This window comes from Pinus tabuliformis, chromosome 5_2 (assembly GCF_031772625.1).
Source record: "Pinus tabuliformis cultivar Carrire ecotype Pingquan chromosome 5_2, CPIR1, whole genome shotgun sequence".
Taxonomy (NCBI): Eukaryota; Viridiplantae; Streptophyta; class Pinopsida; order Pinales; family Pinaceae; genus Pinus; species Pinus tabuliformis.
The window spans coordinates 709,556,321-709,578,880 of NC_142306.1; the positions used below are offsets into that span (position 1 = coordinate 709,556,321).

The 22,560-nt window shown below is 40.9% G+C and overlaps 2 protein-coding genes across 4 annotated transcripts in view; both read left to right on the plus strand.

Annotated features, from left to right (window-relative positions):
• Window positions 1-22,560, plus strand: part of GLA1 (Folylpolyglutamate synthetase family protein) — a 488,793-nt gene that overhangs the window by 356,862 nt on the left and 109,371 nt on the right. For all 3 annotated transcript variants that reach the window (XM_089436895.1, XM_089436893.1, XM_089436892.1), the window contains exon 9: window positions 7-138. In XM_089436895.1, the coding sequence (XP_089293021.1) occupies window positions 7-138 (132 nt within the window). The remainder of the gene's footprint in view (window positions 1-6; window positions 139-22,560) is intronic.
• LOC149161123 (uncharacterized) lies at window positions 5,769-6,864 on the plus strand. The gene is made up of 3 exons (XM_089437606.1): window positions 5,769-5,829; window positions 5,933-6,074; window positions 6,198-6,864. The coding sequence occupies exons 1-3, from the start codon at window positions 5,769-5,771 to the stop codon at window positions 6,673-6,675; spliced, it is 681 nt and encodes a 226-aa protein (XP_089293732.1). The 3' UTR covers window positions 6,676-6,864.

The window sequence follows — 22,560 nt, forward strand, 5'->3', positions numbered from 1 at the left end:
TATCAGCACACACAGAGGCATCTGCCAAAGCCTTAGCAAGCACAATTAGGATGGCGTTTCCAGACAAACCTTTGGCTTTTGTGGTAGCTATGGCAAATGATAAAAATCATTCGGCTTTCGCCCATCAACTTCTTTCAGGTAAAGTGATTCATTTTTTTTAATATTTACTATTATTTGTCTTGTAAATTTTTGTTATGGACACTCTTCCTTTATTTGATACCAGCTTTATTTGAACTTTTGGTTGCAACAAAGCTTTATTGTTTATTCTTTCATTGTGAGAAACTCCTACAACAGGAAATCTCTTTGAATTTTAATGTTCTTCGGGATAAAATTAGCTCATTGTGTGAGCAAAACAATGAATTGAATTTGTAGTTTTCAGCACTTCCATTTCATATTCTGATTTTTGTTGCAGCTATAAACGATAAGTTTCATACTACATGGATAAGAACAGTTTCTCATTACTCTGGTTTTGCCACTACCTGCCCATATGCAAACTTTTATAGAGATTTGAAGCATCTATTTATCCTTGAGCTAATAATCAATGCATGAACTACCTTTGCATCTGTGATAACTATTTCGGATGTGATTATGTGATTATACGATTGTGAAACTGAAGGTAAAGTCTATTACTGAGACTCTATTTTGCATTGTGTTATGTAAAGATTATAAGCTTTTTATAGGTGATTATATTTATTTTCCTAGCTTCGTGGCCCGCAGCAGCTTTCACATGTTTTGTGTGGGGATCTCATTACGACTAAGTTTAGGCAAACACAAGCCCAGAACCCCCTATGTGCGTGTGCGTGTGCATGGTTCTAGAATCTAAACGTCATGATCCATTATCTGATTTCAACCCATGTTCCTTACCTGCCCGAATCACTTCATATGAAACAATGGCTAATCTACCCCATGGTTGTTGACCCACCTTCATCAGACGAGTGTGCTGATCAAGTGAATGGGCTGACCAATAATGAGAGAGAGGCGTCTGCGAGGCTGCTGGTTGGAGATCTGCATCATTGGTGAAAATTTTTCTCCTATGGATACCCCCTATATATACATGGGTAACAGGGACCTAGTCTGCTTGAGTTTAATTGGGCCATGACAAAGAGAGTTCAGGTCCTCATGCCTCGCTGTGTTATCAAAAGAAAAGAGGAGAGTTCCCCAAGCTGTCATTCAGATAGAGTTCATGGTCCACCCCTTCTATATTGAAATCATTTCAAACTAGTTTCCAGCTATGACTGACCCTTGTTGAGTTGGATATATATACACCCACTTTCATTTATATTCACCATTTTCTCTATATGGCCCTTGATCAACATATTGCAGGAGGTGGGGTATCAAAAATGCTGTGAGCTTCACTTTTGGCCATGGATGGCCTTATATTGTAATCATTATTTTAATATTAAAGGCTTGGCTTAGGCCATCGTCATGAATGTAGGCTCGTAACTCCTCTTGGGAAAAGTGCACTACCTCTTGACACTTGAGTTGGGTATATATACATAACTCTCATTTGTAATATTAGACATTCAAGTGATTTATTTGTATTCCTAATCAAAGTGATTTACCCATGGGCACCATAAATTTTTGTGCTCTCTTGTTCTTGGTTTGCTATCTCTACCTAGTGCACTTATTCTTGGGATCTCTCTCTCACTACAAGGTTGCATCCCCTGTGCTATTTTTGTTGAAAAATCTAGTGTTGATTTGAGGTAGCATCGGATGTGCTCTAGCCATGAAAATTGGTGGAGAGGCTAAAGCACATGAGATCTCCAAGACCCAGAAATAGTTTGGGAAGATTCTAACTAGTTTGGGAGATATTAAAATAATTAATATTTTTAATGGAGTTCCTAAGTCTAAACTTAGGAAAAATAAAATATTAATGGGTATTAATATAAAACTAGTTTAGAGGGTTCCAAAAGTCATGGATCAAGCCAAATCTAATATTAGCCGTTGGTTATAGATTTAATCTCGGCCATTGATGGACCAACGAGAAAAGTATAAGAGGAGGCTTGAGGCTTAGTTGGAGAACACACCAAAGTGATCAGTCATTCGATTTTCTAGAGCGGGGTTTGCTAAGAGAAATCGAGAAATCGAATCAGTGATCAGTAGCGAGGGGCAATGAATACATAGCAGCGAGGCAGAGTTGGTACTAGAGAGACAATGGAGAGCCCGAAGAGGTTGATGCAAAGGCAGCTGGGAGCTACCCAGAGCCAGGAAAGGCCAACATGGGTGACATAGAGGGTTTGAGGGCTGATGCAAAGGCTTCAGTAGCTGCGCAGAGGCTAGCAGAGTTGATGCAGGGCCAAGAGGCAGTGCTGGGAAGATTTTCGTGCGGAAGATTGGTTGCTGCTGAGCTGGGAAGGGTGATGCAGTCCCTATCAGAGTGATGCAGAGCAGTGGAAGCTTCAATTGTTGCTATGGGATCGTTCATTCAATGATTGATCAGCTGGAATATCTGTCTCCGAGGAGAGGTAATACTGCCAAGGGCATTCTTTGTTGGGTGAGCCATTTCTGGCACCCTGGTTGTATTATGAAAACTGCATAATAATAAAACCCTCTGAATAGCTGCATCGGTTTTTCCGCATTGGGTTTTTTCGGGGACATTGGTCCTGTTGTCGCACAGATTATCACGACAACACTTAGACCGGGGGCTATCACCCTGATCCCTGATCTCTCCATTTAAGCCATCTCCCGTGGCTAAGGGGGGTAGACCCTATGAGATGAATGAAGACCAAATGTGAACTAGTTGGGTTGGGAGACAAAACAAGGCGATTTAGCACTTGATTGATTTAGAAATTAATGTACCAATGCCTTATGGAGTTAGTGATTAAATGATTATTTATTAAATGTTACAGAAGTATAAACCATGTAAAACAATCATTTATCATTAAATAACCCAAACAATGTAAGATATACAACACCTTAACGATGATCTAGCAATTAAACTTCAGGAAAAATTAAATGCTTTAAATGATCATAAAATTTAAATGCTGACCAGTTACCACTTTCACATAGCTAACTTCAAAATAAACATTAAGTGCGTTTAACTATAGAGAAATGGAACATAGAGACATCAAATATGAAATTTTCAATCTCTTTTTTTTTAAAGCTTTCTCAAAATATCTTTTAATAATATATATATATATATATTTTTTTTTTTTTTTTATAATTTCAAATAAAAAAAAGAAATGAAACTATCAAACCTAACACATGAATAAAAATGAAATCAAACGCATGAGAGAAACCTAGCCTTAATAAAGAAAATGAAAAGCTAACCAAATCTAAACTTAAATCTATCTAGAAGAAATAACGTGAACAAAGAAAATAAACGAAAAATATCTACGCTAACCCTCCTGATATATGCATGTAAAAATGAAAAATCTGCCGCTTGTTTACTGCGTGCAGGTGAGCTCGACAGAAAGGAGGTTTGCTTGATGGCGGATGGGATGAGGCAGCGTGAAGCAACCAGTGTTGTTAAAATCGCGATAAAATCGCGATTTTATCGGAAAATCGCGATTTTTTCGCAAAACCGATTTTATCGCGAGTTTTTCAAAAAATCGCGATTTTTTCGAAAAAATCGCGATTTTTAGCGAAAAAATCGCAGAGCACGGGGGCAGCGGGCGTTTTATATGGAAATTCGATTTTTTTTTTATTTCATTGAGCAGTCCGCGCGGAGGAGGAGGAGAAGAAGTGAGGGAGAGGAGCTGAAGGGTTGCCGTCGGATTTGGGAGCGAATCCAAGCGTTTTTAGGAGGAATCCAAACCAAGATCACCAATTTGTCCATAAACCAGGTATGTAGATTAATTTTTTTTTGTTTTGCTTCTATAAAAACTTTGTTTTTCATTGTTTTTAAAGAATTTTTGAAAATTTTTCATTGATTTGGGATGGGTTATTTGTTATGACTATGAGAACCAATTTTTTATTTTTATTTTCTCATTTTTTTTAAACATTGTTTATTTTTTTTGAATTTTCATTGTTTTTTGGCATTTTCCATTGGCATTTGGTTGGGTAACTTGGGTTTGGAAATTGGGATTTTGGAAATAATTAACTTGTAATTTTGTAAATGCTAAATTGTAATTTGTATTATGTAATCCTAAATTCTTATTTCCTAATCCTTATTTTTCCATAGGTTTGCAAATTCAAAATTCAAAAACAAACATGCCAAGGAAATTGGATCCTTTCTGGGAATATGGTGACCCTAAAACTCCGAATGATAGACAAAACTTGTATTGCAAGTTGTGTGGAAAGGAGATATTCGGGGGGGTGTACAGGTTGAAGTTCCACCTTGCAAAAATCCCTGGACGTGATGTGGTGCCCTGTCCTAATACAAATGCTGAAATTATCCGAAAAGCCATGAGAGCATTGGGAGAATTAGAGCACTCTAAAGAGGCCAAAGAAGAACTCAAAAGGCAACTAAAAAGGTCAGCTGAAGGAAGTGGGCCAAGTGGCACTGGTTCTACTGCAGCGTCAGTCAATCCGGTAGCTGCATCATCATTTTTTGTTCCTCGAACCACACCTGGTGCACAACCAACTATTGGTTCAATGATGAAAAGAACTGAAAAAGAACAAGCTGACAAGTTGATGACAAAATTTCTCCTCTGGAGTGATATTCCTTTCAGCATTGTAAGGAATAATCCATTTTTCCAACCTACTGTTGATGCTATTGCCAGTGTTGGCTCGGGGTACAAAATCCCTTCTCTTCATGATTTCAGAGGCCGGCTTCTTCAAGATGAAAAGCGTGACTGCACCCAAAGATTGGAGGATTTTAGGGAATCCTGGGCACAAACAGGATGCACTGTTATGTCAGATGGTTGGACTGACCAAAAGGGGAGAACCCTTATAAACTTCTTGGTTAGTTGTCCCAGGGGACTATGTTTATCAAATCTATTGATGCAACTCATCAAATCAAAGATGCAAAAAATTTATGTGATTTGCTGGATGTGTTTATTTTGGAGGTGGGTGCAGAAAATGTTGTCCAAGTCATAACGGACAACGCTGCAAATTATGTTGCTGCTGGTAGAATGCTTATGGACAGGCATCCTACTTTATTTTGGACACCTTGTGCTGCCCATTGTATTGATTTGATGTTAGAGGACATAGGGAAAATTCCCTTTGTCAAAGAGACTGTTGACTCATCAAAAAGCATCACAAAATTTATTTACAATCACACATCTGTGCTTAGCTTGATGAGAAAATGCACCAACAACAAAGAGTTGGTGCGCCCCGCCATTACACGGTTTGCGACGAGTTTCATATCTCTTCAATCCCTCTTGAAATCTATGTGGGATTTGAAGAGAATGTTTGTTTCAGAGGAGTGGCGTTCTTCGCCAATGAGCCGCAAACCAGAAGGAGAGGCCGTCTGCAGACTTGTTTCATACCAAGAAGACTTCTGGGCGGGAGTGCAGGAGGTGTGCGCTGTCACTAAACCTTTGGTAAAGGTTCTTCGGTTGGTAGATGGTGAGAAGCCCGCAATGGGCTATTTGTATGAAGCCATGGACAGGGCCAAAGAAGCCATTCGGTCCTACTATGATGACAAGGGAGATGATGGGTTCCAGAGACAACTCCTTCTATGGAACGTCATTGATGAGCGATGGAACAACACACTCCATCGTCCCATTCATGCTGCTGGGCTTTTCCTGAACCCTACATTTTCTTATGCATGTGGGTTTGATTTTGATGCTGAGATCATGGATGGATTATTAACCTGTGTCCAGAAGATGGTGAGAACTCCAGAACAACGTATGGAGATCTCTAAACAAATTGAGACGTATAAGATGTCAGGTGGCACATTTGGCTTTGATATGGCTATCTTTGATAGGACGGTCAAAATGCCAGGTATTTTTTAGTTTGTAGCTTTGTACTTTGTAACTTTGTTTCAAATTTCATTGTCTCTTCAAATTCCATTTTTTTCTTATGTTTATTTGTAATTTTGTTGTAGCCGCATGGTGGAAGATGTATGGTGGCAGAGTACCACTTTTGCAAAAGCTTGCCATACGTATCCTTAGCCAAACATGCAGCTCCTCGGGATGTGAGCGCAATTGGAGTGTATTTGAAAAAATACACAACAAGAAGCGCAATAGGTTAACAACTTAACACTTAAACATTTAAAATATTGCAAATTTCCAAATAAATTTTTGAATTCATTAAACAATATTTTTTTTATAATATTAATTATTAATTATTATTTCATGAACTTTGTACAGGTTGGAGTCCCGTAGACTTAATGACATGGTCTATGTCTACTACAATCTTCGATTGTGGGTGAGGCAACTAGACAAGACACCTGATATGGATGCCATCTCATTGGATGAGATTGACACCACTGCTGAATGGAGGGTTGAGACCGAGAGGCCTCTCATGGATCCCACTGAGGATTGGTTAGTGCAGGATGAGGGGGAGGAGGAGGAGGGGGAGGAGGAGGAGCAGGAGCAGGAGCAGGAGCAGGAGGAGGAGGAGTTGGAGGAGCAGGAGGAGGAGGTGACACCGCCTACCCGGGCTACCACTAGAGGACGTGGTCTCTGTCTACCTACAGTAGCTGCTACTTCTACAGCTACTTCTTCAGCTTCTAGAGCACGTCAGACTCCACTGCCATTTCCACCACCACAGGCACCAGCATCTTCATCTAGGGGGAAAGGGAAAGCAGTGACATTTTCTCGCAAGAGGGGCAGAGGAAATCAATAGGATTAGAGTCTTAGACTTTCATTTTATTGTATATGACATTATGACATGATGAGATACATTATCATATTTTTTGTTGATATTTTGAGGCTGAGTTGGGACTCAGGACTTACTATTCAGGACATGATTCAATGTTATGTGTGATTTTAGCGCTAGAAATGATATTAAACATCTTATATATTAGTTTTTTTATCATATTTATGTGTCAATGTATTTATTTTATGTTGTAGATGGTTTAGATATTAAAAAAATTGAAAAAAAAAATGAAAAAAAATGAATATTTTTGTGCCAAACGATTTTTTCCCGATTTTTTCCGATTTTTTCCCGATTTTAACGATTTTTTCCGCTTTTTTCCCGGCGCCGATTAAATCCCGATCGCGCTTTTAACAACATTGGAAGCAACAACTGCTTGAAAGGGAAGGCTGCGGGATATGAAGAGCAGCTACGCAAGGATGGCTGCGTGGAATGGGAGCAGTGTGAGAAGGAAGAACACACGAGCTGGAATGGAATGGACAACGAGCAGTGTGGAGAACGCAGGTCAGAGGGACGGCGTGGGAATGCTTTGGCTTGTGGCTTGAAATAATAGTGTGGTGCTGGAAAATTTCAGGCAATTTCGCTTGCAGGGAGATAGTACGTGCAGCTCGATGGAAATTTTTGATGAGGACGCAGGGATGATGTGCATAGAGGATCGAAACCTGAAGCTTGCTGCGTGGAGAGAATAGCTGAAGCAGCAATGGAGATCTGAGAAGAATCAATGAAATGAAGACTGCGCAGGAGCCAAGGGAGCTGCGGAAAGATTTTGAAGGCACCAGCAGCAATGATAGAGGCCTGAGGGTCCTGAAATTTTTTTCGAAATTTTGATGCAGCATGAAACCCTACCAGGCAGCCAATCAATCCAAACAAATTTTACCAGAAAAATATTTTCCAGAAATCTCAAAAAATTTAAACTGCTCTGCTTCAGATTTCTCAATGAAAACCTTCGAATAACAGTTCCCAAATCCAAAAAAAAAACTTGGACTGCAGGAGTAATGCCTCTGCAAGAAATGGTTCTGAGGCCAGATCTTACCCTCCAGGGCCTAGATCTGGCTTTCAGAATCAGATTTCGACTTCAGATCTGCAACCTGCAACCTGTAAACAAACAACCAGAACCTGAAAATGCCAAAAAATAAATGAAACCCTAAAAACCTTAAGAACAGCTAAATAATTACAGTATTTACAAACTGAAGGCTCTAGGTAGCCAGATTTATTGTTATGCCACAGAAATATTTTCAGAATTTTAAACTTAATGTGAGGTGCTTCAGAAAAAACCCTTCATGCATTCATAAAAAAAAATTCAAATGATAAGCCCGGGATCAAAACTGGCTGGGTTCTTTCAGAAAATGCAATCTAGGAGTTGGTTGGTTCAGCCGAGAACTTCCCCTAACGCCCGGTAAAATCAAAACTAAGATTTCCTGCACAGCTTAAAATCAACCATTAACATAGAGGGAGAAAACAATAGTGAAATCCAGATCAAATGGAGATACCTGCCATTATATTTTAGAATCTAAACTATCATTCAAACCCCAAAGATCAAACAAGATACATTTGCCTAAATCAATCTTCATCAAGCTATTATCAATCGCTGAAAATAAAATTATGTAGAAAAATAAATCATCTTACAACACTTTCAGAAGAGTAACACCAGCAAGATTTCAACCCCAAAGTCTTTTTTTATTGCACAAAAAAAATGACTACAAGAGAGCTTTCTTTAGCACCAGACTCTCAGATCCAATCTCATCTCAAATGACCCCTAACACTCTATTTAAAGGAAAAAATTCCCAACAGCTAGTTTGAGTGATCCATGTCAAAATGATCTCGATTGTCGATGAGGATCAAAATCTCTTTTAATCTCATCCGTTGAATTTTTAAATGCATTTTAATATATTTAAAAGTTGAAATTCTGCATTTATTTACTCAAAACTTTGACTTATTATTATTTTATTTTATTTTTTTAAATTTTTGTTTATTTATTATTTATTATTTATTTATTATTTTTATTTTATTTTTTTAATTTTTTAATATTATTATTATTTTTATCTATTTTTTAATTTTTTTAATTTTTATTTTTGGATCCTCGAACTTAGCCTTTCGAAAAATCACCTAGGACCTAGGACTTAGGACTTAAGACTTATGAGGGGATTAAAACATTTTCTAACCATCAAGACACTTTACATCATGACTTTTACAATTTTACATCTTAAGGGGGAAAACCCATGTGACATAGACCCTCATAGACCACCCAGTTTTGCGACACAACTATAATCTAGCAGATCAAGCAATTTGTAATAACTTAACCAAATACTTAGAATTATTTCCAAATTACTTTTACATAGACCGAAGCACACTAGGACTCCCCTAAGATTCCAATGACAAAATTCATTTCAGCTTTGGGGTTAGGCTGAAGGAAAACTCTGCCGATCATGGATCGGTGAGACAAAAAACCTTCCGGAACGTAGATTATCACTAGAAAATTAAGTTTGCCTAGGAAGTTTACATACATGACTCAGATCTGCTAAGATTATTTACAATTTACACATGCAAACTTGGTTTACAAAACAATATAATTGGGCTGATGATGACAGTCAAATGGCATGGACACGTCGCTCAAGCGCTATCCCTTTTGCTTAAAAAGGGGGTGTACTGCTATGGGTAGTTGACATGTAGCGATTAACAGGTCCAAAAATAACGGCGTCACTTGTGTGCTTGTTTTCTTTCAGTTGATGATCTGTAGATGTTGATAATATATTTGTGTTTATTTTCAGTATTTACATGGTAAATAACTTGTTAAGTAATTAAACAAGTAGGAATAAATAAACTAGATAGTACAAGAAGAATTTCGAATGAGTTAAACTTAGAAATTCCAACATGGTATCAGAGCGTTGTTGCAGATCACAGGATAACTGAAGGCATCAGCTAGCAGAGCAATAGAAGCAAATTCAGCTATCCCGAGTGACAGGGCTGATCCGTGCAGAAGGCGACAGAGGAAGGAGTGACTGCGTCATCATTCTGGGCCAGATAAAGGTAGTGCAGAGGCTAAGAGAGGCAGAATCAAGCTCACGCAGAGCCTAGGAGGGTTGACGCAGTTGGCTAGGGGAGCTAATTTGCCTTTGTCGAGATTGCGCAAAGCCAAGTGGCTCAATCCTTCAATTGCTGGGGTATAGGAGGCTGCGGGTAATTTGCGGAGCGAAGCTGGTGGGGTATTGTGGTCAGAACAATACCTAACAGGGCAAGACCAAGGAGGAGGGATTTGCTGCCGAGGCGAATTTCTAGCCAAGGAATCTAGATCAGTAGTGCAGTTGCACAAATGATCAGAGTGGGGCAACTTGACGTTGGCAGAGGGATTTCTAGAAGGGAAATCGAGACTCAGAGGGAGTTGAACCGAGAACTTCCAGACGGGAAGTTGAGAGACTCAGTAGGAGTCAAATAGAGGACTTCCAAGAGGGAAGTAGACAAACTTGGAGGAGTCGAAAGAAGAGCAGCATAATGGCCGTGAACGGACTGAGAGATTAGGATAGGTTGGACGGAGCATCCAACTTCGTGGTTTGGAAGGCCAGGATCTTGTCCATTCTAAACATATATCGCATTAAGGACTTCACCTTGAAAACAATAGCGATCCTAGCTGACCCAGTTGAAAATGAGAAGTACGAGGAGGCAATGGCTAGGGTGAAGTGCATCATCTTTGATGGGGTCAAGGATCATGTGGTGCCACATGTTACTGAGAAGGACACAGAAAATGAGATGTGGGAGGCACTGAAGAAATTGTACCAACATACTTCCGTGCAGAGGAAGATGTTACTTGAAAATCAGCTGCGGTCATACCAAATGCAGAAGGGAGAGCAGATAGATGTCTTCCTTGGCCGATTGAACCGTGACTAACTAACTTCCATAGGGGCCACGCCGGATCAGGAATTGATGGTGAGGACTGCATTGAACGTACTTTTAGAGGATTGGGAGGTATTTGTCTAGAGCATACTGGGCAGCACGAGCCTTCCGGATTGGGAGGAACTGTGGGCGGCTCTTCGTCAAGAAGAGATCAAACGGGTGACCAAGGCATGGAATAGTGACAAAGGGGTCAGAATGAAGGAGGAAGAAGAGGATGCAACTCTAGCATCTGCGGGAAAGCAGGAGAAGAGAAAGAAGGACCTCTCCAAGGTCAAGTGCTTCCATTGTGGGGAACTAGGTCATTTTGCAAACCAGTGTCCTAGGAAGAAGAGTAAGGGAGAGGCTTCTGAAACCAAGCAATGCCAGCGAGGGCGAAGAAAGATGTTGAGGAGGATGACGATTGTGCCATGAGTGCTCATGTACCACTTGAGAAGAAGTGGGGAGACATCGAGTTGTAGTCAAGAGGACTATAGGTGATGAGGGGTAGGATCCTTGAGGTACCCAACCTTTTGGATTATACCTTGCTACAGGAGACTCGAAGAGGAGTAGCAAAACTGGTGGATATCGATAGAGACAGATGCGGATGGAGTGGCAGAGAGTGCTATAGTGCAGGAGTCTTGGGGTAGCGCGAGGCTAGCAAGCTGCAACAGTGCGAGAGGCACGGGAGTGTTGCACCAGTGCGATATGGCACAGAGAGGTGTGCAACAGTGCGAGATGTAGGGACTTGTTGTAGCAGCGCAGAGGTCATTAGAGGGAGCACTTGTTAGCGACAGAAAGAGCTTCAGCGTCAGGAGTGTTTCTAGCCTGACAGGGATGTTAGAAGTTAGGTGGATCAGTAACTAAGTTGCAGTGTAGTAGCACGATGTAGCATGATGAGAGGGGATGCAGTGTTGGGAGGATGGACCAGTAGCAGCACGGATGCAGAGGGAGCTTCTGTATAGATGTAGCACTGGCAGTGGCAGGGTCATGAGCAGCAGCATAGGATGCAACAGTGTAGAGGATGTTGGGCAGGGAGGCCTAGCATCAATGTAGGGACCAATGCTAGATAATTAGGGTGATGCTCAGTGTGGAGTATTACTAGAGCACATTCCTTGCTAAGAGGGAGTGTTGATTTGGGGTAGCATTGGATGTGCTCGAGCCATGAAAATTGGTGGAGAGGCTAAATCACATGAGATCTCCGAGACCCAGAAATGGTTTGGGCAAATTCTAACCAGTTTGGGAGATATTAAATTAATTAATATTTTTAATGGAGTTCCTAAGTCTAAACTTAGGAAAAATAAAATATGAATAGGTTTTAATATAAAACTAGGCTAGAAGGTTCGAAAAGTTATGGATCAAGACAAATCTAATCTTAGCCGTTGATTAGAGATTTAATCTCGGCCACTGATGGACCAATGAGATAAGTATAAGAGGAGGCTTGAGGGTCAGTTGGACGACACACCAGAGTGATCAGTCATTCGATTTTCTAGAGCAGGTTTTGCTAAGAGAATCGAATCACTGATCAGTAGCGAGGGGCAGTAAATACATAGCAGAGAGACAGAGTTAGTACCAGAGAGACAACGTAGAGCCTGGAGAGGTTGACACAGAGGCAGCTGGGTGCTATGCAGAGGCGGCTGGGAGCTGCGCAGAGCGAGGAAATGCCAGCGTGGGTGATGCAGAGGGTCTGAGGGCTGACGTAGAGGCTTCAGTAATTGCGCAGAGGTTAGCAGAGCTGATGCAGGGCCAAGGGGCAGCGTTGGGAAGATTTTTGTGGGGCAGAATGGGTGCTAGTGAGCCGGGAAGGGTGACGTAGTCCCTATCAGAGTGACGCAAAGCAGTGGAAGCTGCAATTGTTGCTATGGGACCGTTCATCCGGTGATTGATCAGCCGGAATATCTGTCTCCGAGGAGAGGTACGACTGCCGAGGGCATTCTCTATTGGGTGAGCCATTTCTGGCACCTTGGTTGTATTCTGAAAACTGCATAACAATAAAACCCTCTGAATAGCTGCACTAGTTTTCCCGCATTGGGTTTTTTCGGGGACATTGTTCCAAAAATAACGGTGTCACTTGTGTGCTTGTTTTCTTTCAGTTGATGATCTGTATATGTTGATACTGTACTTGTGTTTATTTTCAGTATTTACATGGTAAATAACTTGTTAAGTAATTAAACAAGTAGGAAGAAATAAACTAGATAGTACAGGAAGAATTTCTAACAAGTTAAACTCAGAAATTCCAACATCTAGGGCAATTAGATTAGGTGATTTCTCTTACTTTGATAACTGCTTGTGATGCATTTTTACTTTACTTGATTAACTTCTTCTTTCCTTTGTTATTATTAGTGTTCCTTATCATCAAACAACTACCAAATCATAAAGAATAGTGAGACAATAGGACGCAAGATGTAGACGATCAACTAGGGCCAAAACCTCTACCGCTGAGAGGAAAATCCATCAAAATTCTTCTCTTCTTATAGAAGTTCAATTGACAAATTCCAAGACTTATAACCCTTGACTAAGGCCCTCTAAGACCAAGTCAACTTTTTCCTTCTTGAATGACTTCCAACAACAAACTTTCGTGAAAAATCTATCACTACAACAATTGATTTATTTTTCCTACTTATTCCACAATAAGTTATTTATGAAATTACTTCAATAAACATTAAAATAAATAATGTTGCAGATATCACACCGTAATACAACAACACATGCACAAGCATTAACACATTGATACAGATATTTTGGACAATAGTCCCCTGAAAAAGCCAATGTGAGAAAACTGGTGCATCAAGGGAGAATTTTATTATTCAACAGTTCTTCTGTACAACAGGGTGCCAAACTGGCTTACCCACAGAGAGAAATAATTCTCTAGCGCTTTTCCCAATCCCAGCGTCAGCCCGACTGACCTCTGCATGGCTCTCAAACCCTCTGCATTAGCCCCGGCTTGACTGCATCGGCCCTGAGCCTCTTTGCGTCACTCATGCAGGCCCAATAAGTGACTGCACAGCCTTCTGTTGTCTCTGCGTCTGCCTGAAAAGCCTTGCATCTGCCTCTCCGGCCTCAACGCTGATCTCTAGTGGCTGATCCCGCCTCTCTGCTCCGTACTTACTACCTCCTGACTGCTCACCAGACCACTGGTTCAATTTCTTAGCTAGCCCCACTCCAAAAATTGAACTGACTGGTCTCCCTCAGTGTGTCCTCCAAGTAACTCTCAAGCCTCCTCTTATACTTTTCTCATTGACAAATCAATAGCTGAGATTAAGTCCCTAATCAACAACTAAGATTAGATCTGGCTTGATCCATGAATTTTGGACCATTCTAACACAATTTATATTAGTACACTTCAATATTTTATTTTCCCTAAGTTTAGACTTAGGAACTCTTTTAAAAATATTAATTATTTCAATATCTCCCAAGCTGTTTAGAATCTAACCAAAACCTTTCTGGGTATTGGAGATCTCATGTGCCTTAGCCTCTCCACCAATTTTCGTGGTTAGAGCACATCTGATGCTACCCCAAATCAACACTCCCTCTTAGTGAGGACTGTGCTCTAGTAATACTCCTCACTGAGTATCACTCTGATCATCCGGCATTAGTCCCCGTGCTAATGCTAAGCCTCCCTACCAAGCATCCTTTGCATTGCTGCATCTTGTACTGCTGCCCATAGCTCTGCTACTCCCACTGCTGCATCTGTACGACAACTCGCTTTGCATATGTGCTGCTGCTAGTCCTTTCTCCCAACACTGCATCCGCATTGCAACTCCCTCTGCATCCTTGCAGTTATCGCTCCCATTTCTGCTACTGAAACGGGTTCTTTACCATCCCCATCTTTTCCCTGGAGTAGTCAAATTTTGACCTTCCAAGGGCCTTGGTGAGGATGTCCGCCACCTGTTCTCCTATAAGATTGTAGCTCAACTGTACAGTTCCTTGTTGGAGGGACATTAGATATCAATATGTTGTGACCTATCATGAAACACTGGATTCTCAGAGAGTTTGATGCAACTCCGATTATCACACATGATCCTGGTCGCCTCCATATTCCTTCTGAATAGGTTCACAAGCAATTTTATAAGCCATATGGCCTCACATGAAGCTGTGCTTGCCGCTATATATTCAGCCTCAAATGAGCTCAGAGCCACGGACTTCTGTTTCCTACTACACTGGGAGGTCATTCCTAATCCAATGTTGAAACAGTACCTAGAGGTACTTTTCCGATCCACTGAACTTCCTGCCCAATCTGCATTAGTAAATCCACTCAATTTGATATCCTTAGTCTTTGTGTACAAGAGTCCATAATTGACTGTTCCTTGTAAATACCTAAGAACATGTTTTGCTGCTGCCCAGTGCACCCTCTTCGGTTCCACCATGAACTGACCAAGGGTGTTGACAGAGTAGCAAGTGTCTGGCCTGGTATTGACCAAATACATCAAGGACTCTATGAGCTGCCTGTATAGGGTGGGACCGACATCCTTGTCTTTTGATGCATCAATCTTCTTCCAGTTGGTGATCATTGGCGTAGCCATAGGTCTACAGTCCTCCATCCCGAATCTTTTCAGGATTTCTGTAGCATACCTCCCTTGCCTAAGGAAGATTTCTCCATTTACTGCCAAATTTCCAACCCTACGAAGTAGTGCATTCATCCCAAATCCTTCATATCGAATTCTGTGGCTAGATTCTTCTTGCAGTCCCCAATGAGTTTGGATGATCCTATCAAAAAGAGATCATCCACATACAATACTAAGATTAGCGGCTCGTTCTCTACAACTAGATAGTAGAGATTCAGATCCGCGTCACTCTTGACAAACCCCATTTTCTGCAAGTAGCCATCTATTCGACCATACCATGCTCTTGGTGCCTGTTTCAATCCATACATGGATTTCTTCAATTTGCATACATGAGACTTCTTCTCATGAGTTTGAAAGTCCTTTGGTTATTCAATGTATATCTCCTCTTCTATTACCCCGTTCAGAAATGTCGTTTTGACATCCATCTGATGGATCTCCCATCCCATCTGGGTTGCAAGAGATATCACGGTCCTAGTAGATGTATATCTGGCTACTAGGGCGAAGGTCTCCTCATAGTCAATCCCTTCCTTTTCAGCATAGCCCTTAGCCACAAACTTGGCCTTGTATTTCTCAACACTGTCGTCTGCAGTGTATTTGATCTTGTAGATCTATCTTGAACCTACCACTGATCTGTCTTGAGGTCTTGGCACCACCTCCCAGACATCATTTACCATTATGGAGTTGTATTCCTCTACCATCACATCTAGCCAAACCTGATGTTGAGCTGCCTCCTTGAAACTGACAGGCTCTCCATCCTGAGGTACTAATGCCTGATATCTCTCTGGCTGTTTTCGCTCCCTCTTATTGTTTCTTGGCGCACCAATGAAGTCCTCTGCATCTCGCAAAATCTAACGAAGTTTCTTGCTAGTTCTTCCTCTGCCAGCAGGTGCTTCTGTTCGCTTCTCCTCCTCATCCTGAGAATCTTCTTGTCCTGAGGAATAATTCTTTACGTATGTTGGTTGAAGAGGCTTAATCAATGGCTCCTCTTTCCATTGCTCCTCGGAAGGCATCTCGCGAGATCTTCTGAAAGCCCTGTCTGCCATGAACTTTACATCTCATTGTACTACTACCTTCCTGCTCCCTGGAAGATAGATTCTGTATGCCTTAGCGTTCTCGCTATATCCTACCAAATATCCCTTTTTTGCAGTTTGATCTAGCTTTTTCCTCTTTTCTTTGGGTATGCGACAATATGCTAGACTCCCAAATATCCTGAAATGACTAACTTCAGGTGTCTTCCTTGTGAAGACTTTCTCTGGAGTAATCTTGCCCGCTGTCCGATGAGGAGTCTTGTTCTGAAAATAGACTGTTGTGTTGCATGCTTCTGTCCACAGGAATTTTGGCATATCCTGATCATACATCATGGCCCTAGCTGCTTCTACAATAGTCTTATTCTTTATTTCTGCTACCCCATTCTTCTCCAGATTATATGGAGCTGTCCACTCTCTTCGGATGCCCTCCTTAGTGCAAAATTCAGTGAAGTCCTTATCGACATATTCTCCACCATTATCTAAGTGCAAAACTTTTATTTTCTTCCCAGTCAGATTCTCCACTATAGCCTTGAACTCCTTGAATCAACAGAAAACCTCATCCTTGGTTTTCAGAAAATAAATCCAAGTTTTCTTTGAGTGGTCATCAATGAAGGTAAGGAAATACTCGGCACCACTGAGAGCTTTTATGGACATAGGTCCACATATATCAGTGTATCAATCCTTGTACACTCTTGGCCCTGTGTTTGCTCCTAAGAAATGCTGCCTTGGCATACTTTCCTAGAACACATCCCCTGCATACATCATCTCGTTCTGTACTCAAATCTATAACTCCTGTTACAATGCTCATGAGAATTCTTAGAGTTCCATGGTGCAAGTGACCCATTCTTCTGTGCCATATTTCGTTCAAGTCCTTGTTTCCATGATTGCCTATTAGTGCCATTGGTGATTCTAGTTGCAAGCTATACAGCCGATTACTTTTGATCCTGCTCTGCACTTTCTTTTTCCAGCTCGGGTGTTTGACGTATACCTTCTTGATGAAGTAGACGTCATAGCCCTTGGCTTGTAGTTGTGACACAGAAAGTAAGTTCATCCCCAATCCTGGTACATGCAGTACATTTGTAGCACAGAACCATTCTCCCAATTCTGTTTGAAAAACTATGGTACCCTTCCCTATTGGAGTACACTTTGCCTTGTTCCCCATGGTGATTTAAAAATTCATCTTCTCTTCTTGATATCCTGCAAAACACTCCCTGATTCCCATCATATGCCACAAAGCTCCATTGTCTATATACCATACCTCTGATGATGCATCACTAGCCATACACGCCACTTCTTCTTCCATCCTGGAAGCCAACATAGAGAAATCGAAATCTCTTTCTCTTGTGCAATCTTCTAAAAATCTATGTGAGCCCCCTGACATGGATGCCTCTGTATTGTGGTCTCGATCCATAACTGATTTTCCCTTTCTTTCTCTGATTACTTGCTCTGATACCAAGTGAAAATTCTATCACTACAACAACTGATTTATTTTTTCCTACTTATTCCATAATAAGTTATTTGTGAAATTACTTCAATAAACATTAAAATAAATACTGCTGCAGATATCACACCGTAAGATAGAAACAAACATATGCACAATCATCTAAACATTGACACAGATATTTTGGACAATAGTCCTTGGAAAAACCCAATGTGGGAAAACCGATGCAGCAAGGGAGGATTTTATTATTCAACAATTCTTCTGTACAATAGGGTGCCAAACTAGTTTACCCGCAGAGAGAAATAATTCTCCAACACTTCTCCCAATCCCAGCGTTGGCCGACTGACCTCTGTGTGGCTCTCAATCCCTCTGCGTCAGCCCTGGGCCTCTCTGCGTCACTCACGCAGGCCCAACAAGTGACTGCGTAGTCCATTGTTGTCTCTGTGTCTGCCTCTCCTTCCTTAGCGCTGATCTCCAGTGCTTGATCCCACCTCTCTGCTCCGTACTTGCCGCCTCTTGACTACTCACTAGACCACTGGTTCAATTTCTTAGCTAACCCCGCTCCAGAAATTGAACTGATTGGTCTCCCTTTCTGTGTCCTCCAAGTGACCCTCAAGCCTCCTCTTATACTTTTCTCATTGACAAATCAACGACCGAGACTAAGTCCCTAATCAAGGGCTAAGATTAGATCTGGCTTGATCCATGACTTATGGACCATTCTAACACAGTTTTATATTAATACACTTTAATATTTTATTTTCCCTAAGTTTAGACTTAGGGACTCCATTAAAAATATTAATTATTTTAATATCTCCCAAACTGTTTAGAATCTGCCCAAACCCTCTCTAGGTTTTGGAGATCTCATGTGCCTTAGCCTCTCCACCAATTTTCGTGTCTAGAGCACATCCAATGCTACCTCAAATCAACAAATTCAACCTTCCAACAACTTCTCTATGAATTTTGACCCCAACAACAATTTCTGCAACTTTGACCTTGATGTAGCTTCAAAAACTTCGACCTAGTGTTGATTCTGGTAGCATCAGATGTGCTCTTAGCTTGAAAATTTGCAGGGAGACTAGGGCACATGTATTCCACAATACCCAGAAATAGTTTTGGGAAATTCCACCTGGATACAGTTTTATTAAAAGAATTAATTATGTTTACTGGGTGCCTAAGACTAAACTTAAGAAATTAAAATAATTAAAGGGTATTAATCAAAGTGAGGGTGAAACTTCTAGAAGAAGACGAGGATCAAGCCAAAATGATCTGAGCCATTGATTAGAATCTAATCTGGGCCGTTGGTTCTCAATGAGAAGATTATAAGAAGAGGCTTGATGGGCATTTGGAAAAGACATCGAGTAAGAGATCATAGATTGAATTTCTGAAGAGAGCAATGCAACAGTTGCTAGAGAGAGATTCGAAGCGATTTCTTGCAGTGAGAGAGGGGCAGGGATAGTAGACTAGAGGAAGTTTCCCTGATCGGGGAGTGCATAGCAGAGAGACAACGCACTCCACACAGAGGTTGATGCAGTGCAGAGTGGCAGCACAGAGCTTCAGAGGAGATTCGTATTTGCTGAGGAGAAGTCGAGTTTCAGAGGTAGGAGCCAGAGTGGGAGCCCAGAGAGCAAGAAGATCAATTTCCCAAAGCAGCGGGAGAGAGAGATGCTAGTCCCAACAAGCTGACGCAAAACTGTGTACGCTGTCGCAGAGGCAGCAAGGGGTAGCTCATCTTGAGCTAAGGTCAGTGTCGGATCACTAGTGGACGTGAGAATTTTCTCACTAGATGTTTATCAGTTATTTTATTTGCATGGATTGCTAGTTTTGAAGCATCCATAGATTTGTACTCATATTACTACTGCTTAATAATACAAAGCCTCAGTTACTGCATCGATTTTCCCACACTAGGTTTTTTGGGGGACTTTTGTCCAAAATTAAAGGGACTTTTGTCCAAAATTAACTGTGTAGATGTGTGTGATGATTATTTCTCTCCTGTGCTATAGTTAGTTTTCGTAGTTTTTATTTGTGTTGGCTACAGTGTATTTAATTCAATATTTGTCGTAGCACACAATAAGTGAATTGTTTAATCGAATTAATAATTAGAAGAATTAACATCAGTTGCTGCAGTAGTTATCGGGTAACTATTTTTTCACACCTAGCAGTTTCATAGCTTTGACCTAGAAGGAACTTCACAGCTTCGACCTAGAAGCAACTTCACAACTTCGACCTAGAGGTAGCTTCATAGCTTCCACCTTTTAGCTTCACAACTTCGACCTTGCAGCTTCACAACTTCAGTGCAACTTCACAGCTTCAATGCAGCGTCACAACTTCGACCTTGTAGCTTCATAGCTTCAATGCAACTTCACAGCTTTGATCTAGCTTCACAACTTCAATGCAGCGTTAGAATTTCGTCTTGCCAAGTAACTGTAGAAACCCTAACAAAAGAGAGGGAGAAAGAGAGAGAGGCCCAAAACTTCGAACTTGTTCTTCTTCTCCTTCTTCGTCCTTTTCCAGCTTCTATCTTTTGAAGATCAAACTTGCTTGAGTGAGTGTCCAAATGAGGTCGAATTCCTTCTTATTTATAGGCTTGTGAGGGGTACGAATTGCTATCTTGAGGCTGACTTGTCCTTTCATGTAGGCCGCCTTGATCTTTGTGCCATGACGAGGCCTTGGAGGGTCTTTTGACTCAATAAATTTTTCTTTGAAATATATAACATGCCCAAATGAGTCTTCAACACATGACAATGACTCAATTGACTTTATGACAAACCTAAAAGTATTCAATGGGTGCTTGACCTAAAAATAAATTTCCCTTGAGCATGAAACCCATGCCTCAAGAACACATAATAAATTTATTTTTCTATTTTCATTAAATACATAAAATCACGATTACATATGTCATTATGAAGACCGAATCTAGTTACATATTTCAACACTCCCTCTTAACTAGGGAGGTATTCATAATCCATACAAGGTACTTGGACATTCACAATCTGAAGAATTCTCATAAGAAGAGCCAGATTGATAACCCATCTGTATAACATCATATCATCCAACATTGTCACATAGCAAGGCCTTGACTAACAACTCTATCTCTCCACAAGATCAGAGCACAATGTTGGCGAGACCAATGATTTATAGACACCCTCATCATTGTCTCTCTCAAAACATACCCCACCTGGGTTCTCTTAGAGTATGTTCCACTAGGACTATTCTTATCTTGGATTCCTAGTCCTTAAAGAATATCGGTCCTCTACGACTACTCTTATCTTGGATGCCCTACCACATCCTTAAAGAGTATCGGATGCAAGATGCTTACCCAATCATCCATTCTATCTTCCCAGGTGAAGACAAGAATGATGTGTTCATATTTCCTCATGGCCTTCACTAAGACTTACGGCTGTTAGTCCTGGTCTAGTGCATGACACATGAAGTAGAGAACCATATCGGTCGCTCCTTCTTATCCAGTGATGACCAACCCATTCCATAAAAGGAATGTACCCAAGCTCCCTCTTAATAAGGGACTTGCTTCCGGTAGCTCTCTCGGTAGAGATTATGGGACAACCAACTGCTTGTAGGACTCCCTCTTTTGATGTCATGAGTTTCTTCTTTGTTATGGAGCCTACATCTTTTGTGACTGCTTCGTAGGGCATCGACCATCAATCACTTTCAAAGTAGAAGATGTGGGGCTCATGGAGGAAAAGGTGCAACAAATGGGTAAAGAATTGGCTGACTTAAGACTAAAGGAATCAGTTGCAGTTAGAAAACAAGAGGCTGAGAGAGCAACTATAGGAAAAAGAGTTACAACTTGCCACCATGGCAAGTTTTGTGAAAATTTGCTGCAATAATTGATTTATTTCTCCTACTTATTTATAACAAGTTATTCACCAATACTTCAGTAAATACCAAAATAAATTTAGTTTCAGACTTTACAAATTAGGAACTGAAAATTAAAAGGCAAGAGAAACATCAGCATATGAACAATCACATTGACACACTTGTTTTTGGACAATCGTCCCCAAAAAAACCCATGGTTGGAAAACCGGTGCAACAAATTTGAGGATTCTTATTATTGGCAGTAAATATTTGAATACAATTTGGATGCCCTAGAGAAAAACGACAATCCACTCAGAGAAGAAAACTGAGAATTCTCTCACACTAATTCTGAATATTTTGCTCTGTCCCCAGCTCCGTGATGAACCACTGCGCAGTCCCTACGTGAGCCTACGCAGGCTCTGCATGATTTCTATGTGGAGGCTCCCTCTGACTGCGTCATCCTGGACTGCTGCTGCTTCTGTTGCTAAGAAATTGAGATTTCTCCTGCCAGTCAACTACTGTGATTCTAGACATTGAACTATGCTCATCCCCAATACTTCTGCGTCAACCTCCTCCAGATTCTGCGCTGACCCTCTGCGTCAATTTCCTTCAGCTGCTGCACTGTCCCTTCTTGGACCAGGGCTGGCTCTATTATCCTTCTCTGTGTATTCACTAGAACTGGAAATCACTTCCTTGCAGTACTGCCTTTGATCCTCACTGCTTGATCACTGGTTCAAATTCCTTAGCAAACCCTTCCCTAGGAAAATTGAACTGACTGATCAACTCTCTGTGTATCTCCAAGTGAACCGAAAGCTTCCCTCTTATACTTTTCCTATTGAGTCTTCAACAATTGAGATTAAGTCTCTAATCAACGGCTAAGATTAAAACATGACTTGATCCACCTTCTGTTGATTTGGGGTAGCATTGAATGTGCTTTAGCCATGAAAATTGGTGGAGAGGCTAAAGCACATGAGATCTCCAAGACCCAGAAATGGTTTGGGCAAATTCTACCCGGTTTGGGAGATACTAAAATAATTAATATTTTTAATGGAGTTCCTAAGTCTAATCTTAGGAAAAATAAAATATTAATATGTATTAATACAAAACTGGGTTAGAAGGTTCCAAAAGACATGGATCAAGCCAA